At 37.0% G+C, this 16921-nt stretch overlaps 1 protein-coding gene across 26 annotated transcripts in view; it reads right to left on the bottom strand.

The window, feature by feature from the left end:
- Nucleotides 1–16921, bottom strand: part of LOC131438950 (potassium voltage-gated channel subfamily KQT member 1) — an 892435-nt gene that overhangs the window by 25180 nt on the left and 850334 nt on the right. Inside the window, exon 23 of one of the 26 annotated variants that reach the window (XM_058609388.1) lies at nucleotides 202–772. The exons of 24 other annotated variants lie outside the window; for them this stretch is intronic. In XM_058609388.1, the coding sequence (XP_058465371.1) occupies nucleotides 723–772 (50 nt within the window). In that variant the 3' untranslated portion in view covers nucleotides 202–722. Of the gene's footprint in view, nucleotides 1–201; nucleotides 773–13302; nucleotides 15931–16921 lie in introns of those variants that run through there. One more of the 26 variants, XM_058609386.1, reaches the window with a different exon arrangement.

Here is a 16921-nt window from a genome sequence, read left to right as displayed (position 1 = left end):
AATGGTTGATGGATTTAGAAAGGGATGTAAATATGTAAAAGTAGGAAGCTTTTTGTGTTGTACAGTGAAACATTTTTGTGTAGAAGGAATCGTGAAGATTTTGGTAACAACGTGTTTCTAATATACGAATTGAAAGAGCTAAAACTAAAAACACTTTTGATTGCAATTTTGTTGTTGACTTAAATTTGAACTCACGAGCAGTGTAATGTACGTTATGAGATATCGTTTGATGTGTATTTTCCGCAAAATGGAGCTGTAACCTAAATCTGTAGTATTTTTCAATCGCGTTTGCCGGCCTATGATGACGTTTTGTGAAGTTGATTCTCTTTGACAATTAATATCGTCGAGTTGAATTAATTTAAACTCTAGAACGTTTTTCCGGGTGTGCAAACTTGTGAGCACTCGACTTTTTGGTCGTAACTTTCATATAAAACTGCTATTTTCGATTTACTGTGTCTGCTTACAAATATTTTCGCTTCACCTTATCCGATTATGCTAATTTGCCACTTTTCCACCAGCAGGACAGGGACCATTCGGGACCGGGATTTACATTGCCCCTCATTGCCAGGTGGTTTCTCCGCAATTATGGCTTGTAAACGGGGAAGGCTCGATTGTTGTGGCCCGCTCGGATGGTCGACCTCGGTGCTTTGGCAGACCATTCGAGCGTGTTGGACCACCGTCAGCACCGCGAAGAATTCTAGTGGCCCTAAGCTCTTCCACTGTTAGAGCGATGTCGATGACGAGTAGTCGCCGTCGTCGTCGTACGAGGCGCCTTGAGGATTTTGTTTTTATTGCCCGCAGGACGTTCCGGAAAAGCGGTGCGAATCGCGTTTCGGGAATTGACGTTTTTTTTGGTTGAACGCGTACCGAAAGAACGAGATTGGATTATAGATTTTTTAAGGATGGAATTCATTTGAGGGGAAGTTACGGTGAAGGCGGTTGGTAGTACAAAAGACGAAAAAAAGAAATCAGTTAAAATGTAATGATTATATGTTTGATTGTGATTTGTATTGAGCGATTGTCGGTGTTTCGGTTTGGTAATAAATTCAACAAGATTAATTTTATGGGCTATTCGAATTTTTTCATCAATAATCCAGAAATTCAGCAATTAAATCTTTATCTAAGCGAATAATCTGTATATAAAATTAAGTGAAAAGCGGTGTTATTTTTGGTTTTATGGAAGTGGTGTAAAGTTGTATGATATGTTTCAATGCATTATATAATCCTGCTCTGCAGATAAATTTGATCCTGTTTTCGTATTCAGTGCGGAGTAAGTTACTGATTCAATTCTAATTTCACCGTAAAAACTGATCTATAAAACTACAAGCAACACGAAGACTGCATTATATTATCCAATTCGAGTGATTTATTTTTTCCTAATTCTGTGGTCTTTGGAAAGGTGCAAACAATATGTAAATTTTGTATCCAATCTTGAACTCGGTCGTGCGAAGGAAACGACCCTACTGAGTTAAGATGGGACACTTTTAACTTGAAGCAAATTGGAAGTCTGTCAAGTCACGGTAGAAACTTCTTTGAACGGTTAAACCCGCTGCCTTCGTACAAACTCCACTAAGGAGTGAGTATAGAACGGAAGCTTGGAAAAAACACGTTCTAGAACTATCTGAGCGAGAGGATCAACGAGGATGAATAATTCCTGAACTCCGTGCGCAAATCAATTGATTATTGCAACGAACGTTAGAAATCTTCAAAACTGAAGAACTATCGTCAGATTGCCAAGAAGGGATTTTCGAAGTAGTGACTACGAGAACACTCTTCCAAGGAATGCTTGACTTTATTCAATTTTCTTGGGTTTTTATACAAGTTTTCAGCTTACATATCTAATAACAAATTCTACTAATCGCGTATGATAAAATGAGAAGGAATGAATCCAACTTTTATTGCACCTCTTGCTGATATAACCTATGCTCAAAACGTTATCTGCGCCGGAATGGCTGGCCTATTCGATCGGTCCTTTCCCTACGCTCAAAACGTTATCTGCGCCAGAATGTCTGGCCTACTCGATCGGTGCTTTATCTTTTATTTATTTAGGTTTCCTGCTTTACCTGGTAAGAAAATTCTTCTGATGCGTTACATTACCCCTTCCGTAAATCTACCTACTCGATTTACCTTTCTAAGAATTTTATTACATAATTGTTTTAAAGAATTTAATTTCAAAATTTTAGTGCTATATTTTCTAAACTGATCACTTATTTCAAACTTATAGTCTCGGATATATACGTCCAGAAGTAACCGGTGTAGCTGATTCTTCGACGAGTATTGCTGTCTCCTGGATGTCTCTTGTAGTATTGTTGGTAGATGCTCCATCTTTTGGGTCAACAGAGATGACCCTCATTTGTCGTACTGCATTACGATACGATATCAATGTAGTTAGCGAGTCCCAAAAAGATGCTAGTAGTTGCCATCCGAATCCATATATATATCGTATATGATTCTTCCATGCACGATTGTGTCGATGACGAATTTTACTAATCGACCAATCATGTATAATCCAATTGCAGTTGAAGTGATGTTTCCAAGCCAAGTAGACCAAGACATGATTTTCATCCAATATCTTGTTATTGCACTGTCGATTATATCTCCGGAAACTAGTGCTCCGAAATTGAAGCCTTGTTCATTCGGTTGTTGTCCCAGCAATACCTTATGTAAAACATTTGTTGCTACTCTGCGATCGCCTTGCTCGTAAATCATATTTCGCATTTTTTGAAGACTATCAGCGTCGTAAACACCACTTTGCATCAGATTTGGTAGTGGTGTATAAGACCAAGTTGTAACGATATCCGAAGTTAATTTTTCTGGTGGTACTGTTTCTCGTAATCGTCCGTCAGCTGTGTACCACTTTCCACCGAACATAAACTTTGCTGGTAGTAATGGTGTACAATCTATTTCAATTCCACGGTTTTGAAGTATGCGTGTAACTGGTGCCAAAAACATTGATTTATTGTTGTAATCAACTGGAATCTCTTGAAAGCATCGAGATTCTAATCGTGGAGTCACATACACTGGTTTGCATTCAATAACGTGCAGCACTTCACCAGCTACAACAGCAGTGTATCCTGATCTCTTAATAATACTGGAAACAAACTCTGTTGGATTGATTCTTGCTAACGTTAGTTTGGTTTCCATAAGTGCCTTATCCAACTTGCACATTTCGGTCATTACTGAATTGTAGACGTCATCCAACTTTTGGCCAATGTAATTTTCCACGAAGGTTATTTTTGAATTGAAGTATGTGAACAAATCGTTATTAGCTGCCGATGTAGGTTTTCTAACGAATGGAGACCTAATATCTGATAGCTCCATAATCAATATCCTTGGATGATCAGTCTTGAAACCTATATGTCCACATATCTGTGTTTTCTCTTTAGTTTTAATCGAGAATAAATGTTTTTCCGATATTGTGCTGTATACTATAACTTCTCCCATGGATTTAATTTGATTATTTTTTGTTTTATTAACCAATCCTTTGAATATTACTTCAAATTCGCTGTCTTCACATCGTCGATTCATATCAACATCCCATGTTAGATATCCTTCCTCAGCGTCCAAGCATCGTCCGTGAGCAAAAGAACAAGTTAGACCACCTTTTAGCAAAATTTGATTACTCTCAACATCCACTGTTGCCGTATAGTCATAAAGTGAAATAGCATATTCATAGTAAACTAGAGCTCCTGTCCATGTATAGAATTTGGTTCTGTAAATTCCTCCATCACAAGAGCTTCCAAATACTCTTCCTATTATCAATTCTTCTCCTCTAGTTGTACTGTTTAATTGCAGCTCTTGGATTAATACGTTATCGGCTAATGTCACGGTACCACTGATATGAGCCTTTCTGCATTCTTCAGAAGTGAATTCCTTCACTATGTAAGCAAATCCATGTTGATAATCAGAAGTGTGGGAATGCATCCCACAATGTCGAATAGATCTCTTTATAATCACCTTGCATTGAAACACCTTTGTTTCAATTTTTGATACTCTTTGCAGCATTTGTATTCGAAGTTCAGTTGTTGTAAGGTTATTAGTTGTGGGCAAACAAGATGCTACATCCATTAGAGAATATGTAGTCATATTAACGTCGATGTTCGCACAGTCATAGGCAATTAATCCATGTGATGCTGTGCCCATAACACTACATGCCAGGAACAATATTGCCATTATTCCTATTTGTATTAAACTTAACGGTTTTATGACATTTGTGTTCCAACTGATCTTACGTCTCGATTCATTGTCTTTAGTGTAATCTGCTTGCACCTTGACATTCGTGGTGTTTGCAGACAACATATTACTATACCATGTACAAGGATTAATTTTTCGCACTTTGTTGATTGGATTTGATTGATAATTGATAACCTTGCGTTCACTGTTATCTTGATGTATTCCAACGAACATGGTATTTTTGTCTTTTGATGGAATATTTTCTTGGTTATTTTCTTTCCGTATGTTTAATACTGTTACCTTTGTCGCCGGTCGTTTGCTTATTTGAACTTGCTCGAAATCGTAGCTAAACTTATCCTCCCGATTGAGGATATTTCGTATTGTTATTCTATTTAACACTTGTTTAGTCTGTAAGCCAACATCATTGACTTCTGCTTTACTTGCCAAAGTGACAACATTTCCCATTTCTTGGTAAATAATTTCCTCGTGTTGGAATTTATATAGCTGAATCACAAAGATAGCATTATTGTCGTAAGCGCCCAAAATGAATACAAACATATGCGTTGTAGCTGTTGTTGCCGGAATTCCGTTATCACCAACAAGAACGGTTATTTTGTATGGTGCCTTAAATTCTTGATAAGGCCTTGCGTGGATATAGATCAGTCTTCTATCTGGTAATATTCCGAAGATTTGGTGGATGCATTCATCCCAACTTGATTTTGCAGTTTTAAATTTATTATCGTATTCCAATGTACGATATTTGAAGCCAACGTTGTTCATTGTATTTTTACAAATGACATGAAAATCTTTGTTTTCAAAACCAACTAAACTATCGTTATCATTTGGTACCTCAACTGAAATTGTTTGATACGAAGATAACGTAAGAATGCATTTTTTCACTTGGATTGTTTCGTTATCCAAGGATGAAGTTGAGCTCAGATGTTCTCTATTACTAATCATACTAGCTCCTATCATAGATCCATAAATTTTTCCAGAATCTTCGTTGTTAGCATATGTTGCATGCGAAGGCAATTTAATTTCTTTATTTTCCGCTTGGGATAGTTGTATTATGTTAGATACTAACTCTGGTAAATTTTCGTTCACATCGTTGCCGTCAATGTTGTCTCTAACGTGACCGTATGCGAAAAGATCCCAACTCATTATTTTTGGATCGTTTAACTTTGTATTATGATCTACACTACTAACTTCTCTGTGACTAATCATGGGCGAATTGTCATTGACGTTGATTTTGTTAACTAGTTTCTTTGCAATGTTGCCATCTCGTTCAGGGGCACTAATAGGAAATTCACACGAATTGTATGTCTCGTACTTTTGCTCATCGTTGTTACAAGCTTCATCTTTATTAGATCGTTTTTCGACCTCGTTGATTCTTTTGTTGTTTTCATCAAGCGTATGTTTTAACATCGCGTTATTACCAAACTCCTGATCCGTTGGAGAAACATTTTTATATTTCCATAATTCTTCATATCTGCCATTTTTAAGTTTAATGGTTTCTTCTGGTAACTCTTGTGACTCTTTTTTCTCTTGTGGCTCCGGTGTATTAACCACATTGTTAAGACCAAAACCGTCAAATACGAATCGCGCAGTGCAGTCGAATTTATTATTTTTCTCAAAGTTGTTTTGGGCGTGTGACAGGTCCGAAAACACTTTATTGTTATCTTTCTTTATTTTTGTGAACTCACATAAGAGTTTCTCATGCACCAAATCCTGGTTACCGAAACGCTCTTCTAGCCTTTCTAGAATCTTTGGAACGTTTTCTTGGTGTAGCATTAATGGTCGGACGCTTCTATACGCGTTTCCTTTTAATGAGTGTTCCAAGCGCATTAAATTTTCCAAGTTTGTAAATCTTCCTTCCGAAGATGTCTCATCGAACACCTTTTTAAAATTCGGCCACTCCCTTGGTGCACCGTAGAACTTTGGTAAAGTAACCAATGCCTGCCGCTTCAAATATATTGTCCAGTCATTATCTGGATTTATCCGCATTTCTGGTTTAATTTTAGGTTCAATGTTACTTGTTAATTGTTTAATTTGCTCATTTTTGGCTTCATTGTCCCTTTTTAATGAATGCAGTTCCTTCTGCTGATGTACGCATTTTGTACAGAGCCATCTTTCTTCTTTGGTTGGTGCGACTGTTAATTGAACACAACCGAGGTGGAACCACCGGTCGCACTCGTCGCACTTGACCATATCATCCTTATGATCGGGATCGAAACACAAACGGCAGTTTCCTGTGGTATTTTGTACAAATTTTATCATTGCAAGCTTTTTTGAGTCACTTGACTCTCCTAATTGATCACTTGGTTCTTTCTAGCAACACTTGGCACTTTTAGAATCACTTGGTTCCGCTCCCTCTAATGGAGCACGCACTTTCAAAATCACTTTTCTGGTTCTTTATCCCGCTCACTCTTATTGCGAGGAGCGTGCACTTTTTGAAACTTTGTTTTGATTTCACACACTCTATTTTTGTCAGCAGCGCGTACCTTTTAAAATCACTACAACACGTGATTTGTTTATTTCGTTCTCTCTTTACACGAGGAACATGCACTTTTTGAATCACTTTTCGCTCCTTCTTATGGCGAGGAGCACGCACTTTCAGAATTACTCTTCTGATTCTTTATCCCTCTCGCTCTTATTGCGAGGTGCGTGCTATTTTTTGAAACCTTGTTTTCGATTTCACTCACTCTTATATTATAAGCAGCACGTTTTTTTTTATTATTACTTTTTAGAATCACGCCTACACGTGATTCTTTTATTTCGTTCACTCTTTACACGAGGAACATGCACTTTTGAATCACTTCAACACGTGATTCCTTATCTCGTTATCCTTAAACGAGGACTTCCTGTGGCTCACTAACACCACTAAATTCTTTTTATTTTGTTTTGCTCAAGCTCTTATGGCGATGAGCACGCACTTTTGTTTTTTACTCCTTTTATTTAGGAAGTAAACCTGATGAGACACAACTCTCTGGTTGGTTCGAAACACTTGAACTTTAATGTTTACTTTTTTTTTTTTTTGTTTTGCTCACTCTTATGGCGATGAGCACGCACATTACTTTTACTCCTTCTCTCTAAGGAGTAAACCGTTGAGTCGTTCCTCTCTGGAGGACACCAAATGTAAATTTTGTATCCAATCTTGAACTCGGTCGTGCGAAGGAAACGACCCTACTGAGTTAAGATGGGACACTTTTAACTTGAAGCAAATTGGAAGTCTGTCAAGTCACGGTAGAAACTTCTTTGAACGGTTAAACCCGCTGCCTTCGTACAAACTCCACTAAGGAGTGAGTATAGAACGGAAGCTTGGAAAAAACACGTTCTAGAACTATCTGAGCGAGAGGATCAACGAGGATGAATAATTCCTGAACTCCGTGCGCAAATCAATTGATTATTGCAACGAACGTTAGAAATCTTCAAAACTGAAGAACTATCGTCAGATTGCCAAGAAGGGATTTTCGAAGTAGTGACTACGAGAACACTCTTCCAAGGAATGCTTGACTTTATTCAATTTTCTTGGGTTTTTATACAAGTTTTCAGCTTACATATCTAATAACAAATTCTACTAATCGCGTATGATAAAATGAGAAGGAATGAATCCAACTTTTATTGCACCTCTTGCTGATATAACCTATGCTCAAAACGTTATCTGCGCCGGAATGGCTGGCCTATTCGATCGGTCCTTTCCCTACGCTCAAAACGTTATCTGCGCCAGAATGTCTGGCCTACTCGATCGGTGCTTTATCTTTTATTTATTTAGGTTTCCTGCTTTACCTGGTAAGAAAATTCTTCTGATGCGTTACACAATAAGATCGAGGTTCATCATCCCAATAGAATCATGCAGAGTACTATAATTAGGTTTTGCAAAAACGGCATCAGTAAGAAATGTTGGCTAATCTCATTATGAAACTATCCACATTCAAATGCTGAACAATCTGTTCTACACATTATAAAACTATCTAGTTTGAACAGTTTATTCTACACATTTTTGGATTCCATTATTACCGTCTTAGCAAACATTAAATTGAATAAGAACTAATAAAGGCATTTATTTGTATTCTGGAAACGGGTATGAATCATTTTTTCTAAAATAATTTTGCGGAAGGAATCGTTTCGATAAATCATGTATAAATCTAAAAGTATTTCTACAATTTATACAAACGAATGAAGTCAATTTGATATCCGAAATTTGGCTTGAACATACGTTTCCATTGAATTGCGCCATTTTAATAAGACATGGCAGATTATAGGCATTTAATCGACACAACGAGTTTCGAAGAAATGACACTCGTTGAAATTATCTTAAACAGCTTATTTGCTTTTTTGAAGCTAATTAAGCTTCCGAGTATTATAAATAACTTTGAAAATTTAATTTTTTTGACAATTCAATGATACTACATGGAATGAGAAGTCCCGTGCCTAACAAAGAATAAGTCGATTTTTTTACCGTGAAAACTTCTCCATCTCCATACATTTGACCCATCGGTCCTTCAACATTTTGATGCCCTTGAAAAAAAAAGAAGATTTTTCAAGGCCGTTTCTGCAATGATCTAAGCATTTGACGAAAATTTATTTCTTTGGAGTAACCTTTTCAGGTTTGGAAATAGATAATAATCGCTGGGGGCCAGGTCTGGAGAATACGAGGGATGGTGTGAACCAATCTGTACCGCAAATTGTTCAATTTAATCGTTTGTTGTTTAATCAAGATACGAAATTCGTCTTTTTTCCATAGTTTCATGATAACTAGAATTCGTCTGACACAATTAGCTTGTTCTCAATAAAAATATACGCGGTTCGACACTATTCACGTCTTTTCTTTGAGAGACGCGGGCTTTTCATTCCATGTAGTATATGCTCATAAGAAAATTTTAATCAATAAAAGTCCAGTCAACAGAACTCCCGAAATGTAAAAAAACTAATTTCAAAAAGTCGCCATAACTAAGTTCAGCTTTTGCAATGACTGAGTGAAAACATATATTGGAGAAGCCAAATGAATGAAAAGCTTATAGAAAAGATGATTGTTTGGAAAAAGATACGCTCAAAAACAGAACTTGAACCTGCGTTCTTATGCATTCCGTACATATGCGCTACCACTTCGCCACCCTAAGTCTTGTGATAGACACAGCACATAAAGTTTATAATAGATATTTAATGGACGTTAGAGCGGTAACATGTTTCACGCATAATGGATTTATAATAATTCGTTCATACCTCTTACATGGGTTGAATAATTACGTTTGAAAAAAAGTAACTTTTTGGAACACTTTGTAATTACAACTTCTACGATTTACAATCGCAGAAGAAGGACAGTTTTTTCTCCGTTGTTTGATACAAACCCATGTAATCAATATGCTCATAATAATGTTCCTTTATGACAGTAAATAATCGCTAATTGGCATTGGCATGGACTTCAATCGCTCTTGAGACTGCTTTTGGGTCTACTTTGGCAAAATATACGGATAAAATGGTGGAGCGAATCACCATAAACGGTTAAAGTCGCTAATAAAATAAAACAAACAAACGGCCATAATGCTTATTTCTGACAAGTGAGCATCCTGAAAGCTGTATTCTGATTGTTTTAAAACAACTGAGCTTTCAGTTTGGAGATCTAGAATTTTCGGTGCTCATAAAAGGCTACTTTACAGCCAATATTAGTGCTTACTGATTAACTCGGAGGCGATCAGAATTCTAAATTCCTTTTTTCTGTTTTTGTATATTTTCAGCCCGATTTTTATTTAAATTCGGAATTAAAATTTTCACATTTTATACAGTGCACATAGCTCATGCCCATTTACCTTTTTTTTCAAATATAGAGATAGAGATACAGGTTGTCAAATTTGAGTAATTTGTTCTAAAATTTTAAACAGTATTTTATTTAAAATTTGAGTGAATTTAACTCAGAATTTGATTTCATTGTACTCAAAATGAAAAAAAAATGTTTTCGGTTATATATGAGCGCATTTGGTTTGAGTACAATCACTTTATAATAAGAAGTGCAACGAAAGTAAACGAAACTGAAATCTTTCAATAATGAAAATATACCGAAGACCACAAGGTCGTTGAAGAATTATTTTACTCAAATTTTTGAAAACTCAACGTCTAATGACTTGAGTAAAATTTACGCAATCAAATACTCTAATTTTGAATGTTTATGAATATAAGTGATCGCCACTCAAACCATGAGTGATGCTCTATAGGAGGGGACGATCATTTTCCTATGGTTAGCTAAACCGTTTTTTTTAAATGAAAGTTTCCTTAAATTCCACTATGAAGTCTTAGCTTATGATTATCGATTTTTCTAAAATATCAAAAAAATTTCTAAGAAGAAAGGCTAACACAAAAGAATTATATTACTAGGTTAATTAATTCAATAATGTTGGATACTTCTATTAATTATGTTTCGGAATTCATGTAAGGATGTTCGCGACAAAATCAGAACCCCCCTAAATACGTATATCTCTGGAAACACTTTATCAATGCGTGAAATATTGTGCAGACTGATGAACGTATGTCTGTTCGTAGTGTAAAATCAATTTGTGGTGATACTATAAGCTTTTAGATCGAAGATGGCGCTGAAAGAAGAGTAAGTGCGAAAAGCAATTGTGTGTGGTCGCAATGATGATCCGGATCTGTCAGAGGGAAAACTTGTAAAAAAGCTTGGTTTTCCGGCAATCGCTGACAACGTTCTATCTGTCACGAATAAAGCGCTATTCACACTAGGCCGTGACGTATCCGGAACGGGACTGGACCGGATCCCGACCGGGTTACGCTTCAAAATTGTTTAATGCAGCTCCATGTGAATATTCTCACTAGACCGTGTCGTACCCGTGTCTGTATCGACACACGTCCGAAGCACGGTCAAAGCATGCGTTGACTCAAAGACACTATTGGCAGGTACTTGAATTGTCACATGCTTTCCATCCAAGGCTCCATGACACAGCGGGAAATTCTACAGAAATGGTTAGCAATCTTCTTCCGCATATCTTCTGTTGGTTTCGGCAATTTTTCGGTAATTTCACGACATATCTCGTGAACAATCTGGTAGACTGCCCCAAGTCTGTAACTAAATGCTTTGGTCTGTAACTAAATGCGCGTCTCCTGTTGCTAAATATCTGAAATCATGAGACGAACATAAACTATAAGCCATCTCAACGATCGTTATACAATTTTTGGAGTTTTCATGACATTTACAAAGAAATCCTGTTAAAAAAATCACTGAACATACCTTAAACAAACTGCCAGCCTCTCGGGAGTCACTGCTAATCGGAATGTAGTGTCTTTTAAAGACACGGGTGAATTTTACTCAACAGCGAGGCTTCTGACATTCGGAAATATTACTTCATCTAGTCATTCACAAGCTGCTTAAATAAGGTGGTGAATTCACCCTCAACTGCCAAAGTTCATGCATCCTTCTTCTTTTTTTAAACTGCTGATTATCTTCGTCATTCAGAGCAATTGCAATTCTGGCCAATTCTTCGTCAGAAAAATGTGCCATTTTTGTGAGGAACAGAAGCACATACAAAGCAACGATTGTGTATGTTACTAATAGTAACGGTAGCGACACGGAAAGTGCACGGTATGATGAGAATATTTTAAAAAGAAATCCCGGCACGTTTCGGTCCCGTTCCGGATACGTCACGGCCTAGTGTGGATAGCGCTTAAAGGTTATGTCATTATTTTGAGATGGGTTTCGAATGAAATATCTTCTTTTACGCGACACGGAAAATTATTTTGATCGCTTCACCGTAACTAACAATATACTATCTGTTGTAAATATTTACAGATAGAATATAATTCGCTTTTTAATTCATTTTTTTGCTGTCGTCTCACTAAGTGAATTAAAATTGTCGCTAACAAATTCTAGAGCACTTCTTTAAGTACAAATTCGGCATCTCATCTCACTTTACCTCATCTGAAGTAAAAGTCTTGAAGAATGTCTCCTCATAAGACAAACTTATAAACTTATGTTTGAAAGCCATAATTCGCTCTTCGAAGTAGAATTTTTTTCTTTTGAATATATGTATTCATGAGGGTGGACCGGTTTTAGGAGCAAAAAAAAAAGGTCGCTCCACCTGGTTCAACACTATGCAACCAAACAAAAATTGAAAATCAGTATTTGTCTGTACAAAGTATCATTTCTGTATTACTCTATACGAGTCCAATTGATATTGTTTGCAGCATTGCTTTCAATGTAATTTCTAAACAGAGATGCCATATTTGCGACTTATTGAAAGCACATTTCAACGATAACATTATTTTGAGAAATGAACCGGTGAATTGGCCTCCGTGTTCGTGTGATTTGACGACATTATTTTTTGTGGGGATACGTGAAGGCACTGGTTTATGTGGATAAACCTGCAACGATTGATGCTTTGGAAACCAATATTCAACGTGTCATTGCTGAAAATATGGTCGAAAATTTAACCTCAAAAATGACCTTTATGCAAAATAGTCATGGTGGCCATATGATCGAAATCATATTTAAATGTTAAATGCCAAAAAATTATCTACCAAATAAAAAAATTTGGTCATTTCATATATGAGCATGTATTTGATTTAAATTTGAATTCAGCAAGCTTATATAAAAAAACACCCTTTAGCAATTCTGACAACCAATGAAATTGGTATTCGTTGTGCGGCGATCAATACGAGAGTCATTATAATGTTGGGAGCAACACAATCATTAATAAACTTTGTTGGTACGGGAAGAAATGTCAATTGTTGCCATTTACAATTCAGAAGCGACTCTTAAACATTTGGAGAATTACATATCGTGAATAACACCCATGTTTGACATTAAGAATACATACTATATTGAATTGTTTTTCATGTGATACGTTCGAGCAGGGTCGCCAAATTCAAATCTGCATTTTTCAGAAGAAAAATCTGTAAATCTGTATTGGAAGATCAAAAACCTATATTGAAAATCTGTATATGAAAGTGATAAGAAATCGAAGCACAACGAAATGAAAAAGTCTTTAGAAACCGAATTAAATTTATCCTTTACTACCTTTCGTTATGACCGAAGCTATAATCTTCCCATCTTTTCAGATGAAATTTTTGAAAGCATATGGAATTACGCTATACTAGTTGCAAGAAAAAGTGAGCATAGAAAAATCTTTATTAGCAGATGGGACCAAATGTAGTGTTTAGCGTCCTTGATATTATTTTTATTTAAATTTTATCCTCTTTTAGAATTAACACAAAATCAGGACAATACAACTCGATCATTATTTAATTTTTAATCCACGCTATCAGTAAAAATCTGTTTTTCTGGCATGAAATCTGTAATCGGCATATACAGAATCTTGGTCACAAAATTATCTGAAAAATTTGTAAAATACACATACATACATATACTAATTGGCAACCCTGCCTGTTCGAGTGTTCTGTCAATGTCATTGAGGGACGAGTCACATGTTTTGCGCAGAAAGAAATACATTGCGTTATTCGATGACTGTAAGACTTTCGGTGTAACCCTCAACGAGTGAACACGTTGTATCGTGTTGGTGCGGTGAAAATCGGAGTATTTCGCGAGAAAGAAAGAATTTTCATGCGTACTTTGGCGACTCCAAGTTGTCACATAGCGAGGTTTTCACTTGTAGTCCAGTGAAAAGAAAGTCCATTGGACTATAAACGAAAATTAACTGGCAATATATCAGGTGTACAACTTTGCATCCGAAGTTTTTTTTTCCAAAATTAAAAGCTTTATTGCAAAAAGTGCTTACAGATGTATTATTCAAAGTATTGTCCGTCGCTAGTGACAACTTTCTCCCATCTTTCTGGCAATTTTCGGATCCCGGCTCGAAAAAAAGGAGCCCTCTTTTGACGCTATCCATGAAGCAATCCATTTTTCCAACTCTTCGAATGATTGAAAATGTTGATCTGCCAGGCCGTGTGCTATCGAACGGAATACGTGGAATTCAGAAGGGGCGACATCTGGGGAATACTGCGGGTGGGGCAAGACTTCCCATTTCAGCGTTTCCAGGTACTTTTTGACCACTTTTGCGACGTAAGGCCGAGCATTGTCGTGTTGGAGGATGACTTTGTCATGTCGCTCTTGATATTGTGGCCGCTTTTCTTTTAGCGCGCGACTAAGGTGCATCAGTTGCGTTCGGTAGCGATCTCCTGTGTTGGTTTCACCCGGTTTTAAGAGCTCGTAGTAAATCACACCGAGCTGATCCCACCAAATTGAAGCTTTTTCCTCTTCCACCACCATGTTTGTCCTCGACATCGTAATCACCATTTTTAAAACGTTGAAACCACTCCCGACACGTTCTTTTACTTGTAACAGAAAAGTAAAACTTCCCGCAAATGGCGAGAATTGGGCACGTAAACAGACATTTTCGAGCGTGAATAATACAAAAACAAGAACAACTGTCACTGAAACGGCGATGACAATTCGCACTGTACACACTCACTTTAAAGGCATTATCATCTATGTATTTTGACCCGCCTCAGCCGGTACAGCCATCTATCGGAAAACGGCGGAAGAGCAAAGTTGTACACCTGACAGCTAAGTCTCTGTACCATCAATTGGTGTCATCTCAAGTGAGGTGACGCCATCAGAAGTGTAGAAGAAGAAGTGAAGTAGATTTTTAGAATTTCTTATCAATTAGGCAGATGAAAATAAACATTCTTCGATTTCAATCCTGCACAAAGTAAGAGAAACACCTGTCCAACACTCCGGATAACCGAATTTATTCATCTGTTTATACACTCCATTATATTTTAACTTCTGTGTGAACATTTTTGTGGGCAGATCACAGATTTTTTGCTACAAGGTGTATTGACTTTTTATTAAGTGTGTTTTTTTCGTAGCACTGCAAATGTGATGGAAACGTTCATCTAATGAAAGAAGCTATAAAAAATAAATTTGATAAACGAAATAAACCAAGCACCAAACTCAATATATTAAGCAACATGTGCGAACAACACTGAGGTGATGGTGAATGAAATTCTCGATTTGTTCGAGTTTTTCCGGAAACGAAGAAAGTCATTTGCGCTTGGTTGTGGCGATAAATCTGTTTTTTTTTGTACACTGTTATGCTGTTATCATCATCTTTGGGAGGGAAAACAAACATAAAAACACGATCTGATTGTGTTCTATTGAAATCATAACTTATAAGCTATACAGCAAACAATTTAAGATGTGTTGTAAATTTCGAAAAAAAACATAGTTGTTCGCCTAAACAAAGTAATACTGTTAGATGTGCGTCGGTTTTTTTTTAGTAAATAGTCTTCTGATTACCTCACACTCAAACAACCAATCGTCGCCGCTCACCGAATGTTGGCACCGACGGGCGGGACAGAGCGCATAGATCCACAACTAAACGCACGTTTGTACTCGTGATCCTATGCGAACCGCCGAATCAGCCAAATAGTACACTTCTGGGTCTACACCAGAGATTCGTCGAGGCAATTTTGCGAGAACGGTAGCAACATGATGGGTGGGCCGGCAAAAGAGGGGGTGGAAATTTGGAAACATCAATTTGACAATCATTTTGTGGTTCTGCAGCAGCATAACAGTGCTTTTTCTCTTCTAATTGTTGTGTGGTACTACTAAAACACTAAATGAATGAATACTTTCGGTTAGTGTTTTTTATTTTTACCCTATCGATAGTAAGGGATGAACACGTGCCGAAAATTAGTCGATTCGTTGCGTGTATGAATGCATTCTGCGTGTTTGCCTAGTTGCGGTACTGGCGAACTCTTGCTGCTCTCTAGAATCCAACCATAATCGTACTGAAAGGGATAAAATCAACCCAGATATGAAGAATCAAGCGCATGTGGTGTATTTGTGTTTTCAAATCATAACTTGTGTGCTAGAGCGGCTAGAGAAATGAGAAGCAGTGAAACGGATAAAATATCATCTCTGATAATGCGAAAATGCTCAATGCTTAGCGAAACGGAAATGCTGTAACTGACTAATAGATAGCAGAATGTGCTGGTTTTAATTTGAAAACGCTACAAAGGAAGTGATGAACGAATGATTTTGATTAGTGGATCTAAAACCATGGAAAACTGGTATGTGACATCGCTTCAACTATCACTTCAATAATCTCCTACCGATTAAGCCCCAATATCTCGTTTCAGGATATCAAAATACAGTACTTGGAAAGTTTTAAATTTAACATATTCTAATCGAAATACTGGGGCTTGATGGGTTAGGTCTTGTCGAACTATTCGAAAGCAACGGCAGTATGAAATTATGGTCAATGGTGACATGTAATTCACACAGAACTTTCGGAAGCTGTTTCAATGCTAAACCATTGCAATTTCTCACGATTCTGGAAAGCTGAAGTCGAAACCGTCAAATGAATGACCATCAAATTACGTGTTTCTACTGTAATCTAACTAACTTTACATGCTAGGCGAAACATATCGTCTAGCTTCGAAAAAGTTATCAGTAATTTGTTTCAACAAGCTTTCGATTTTTTTTTACATTTTTCTGCATGCATATCACGTATCCTGGTCAGAGCACTCGGTCCTTTCTTCTAGTGCATGATTACTCGTATGGAAAAAAAAATGGTGAAAGGATGCCGACGTGTTGATCTTAATTTCCGAGTAGCATTTCCAGTTCTTCTTGTTAATTGAGAGTAAATATTTAACTTACAAACACAAAAGTGTCGGTAACAAGTTGCTGCATCATGAGCCAGGGAATGAAAATAAAGACCAAAACAAATGAACCTTGTCGCATTCGACCGAGGCCAGATCGAATTCAATCGAGGCTGCT

Source organism: Malaya genurostris, chromosome 3 (genome assembly GCF_030247185.1).
Source record: "Malaya genurostris strain Urasoe2022 chromosome 3, Malgen_1.1, whole genome shotgun sequence".
NCBI lineage: Eukaryota > Metazoa > Arthropoda > Insecta > Diptera > Culicidae > Malaya > Malaya genurostris.
This window is presented reverse-complemented; position numbering and strand designations above follow the sequence as displayed.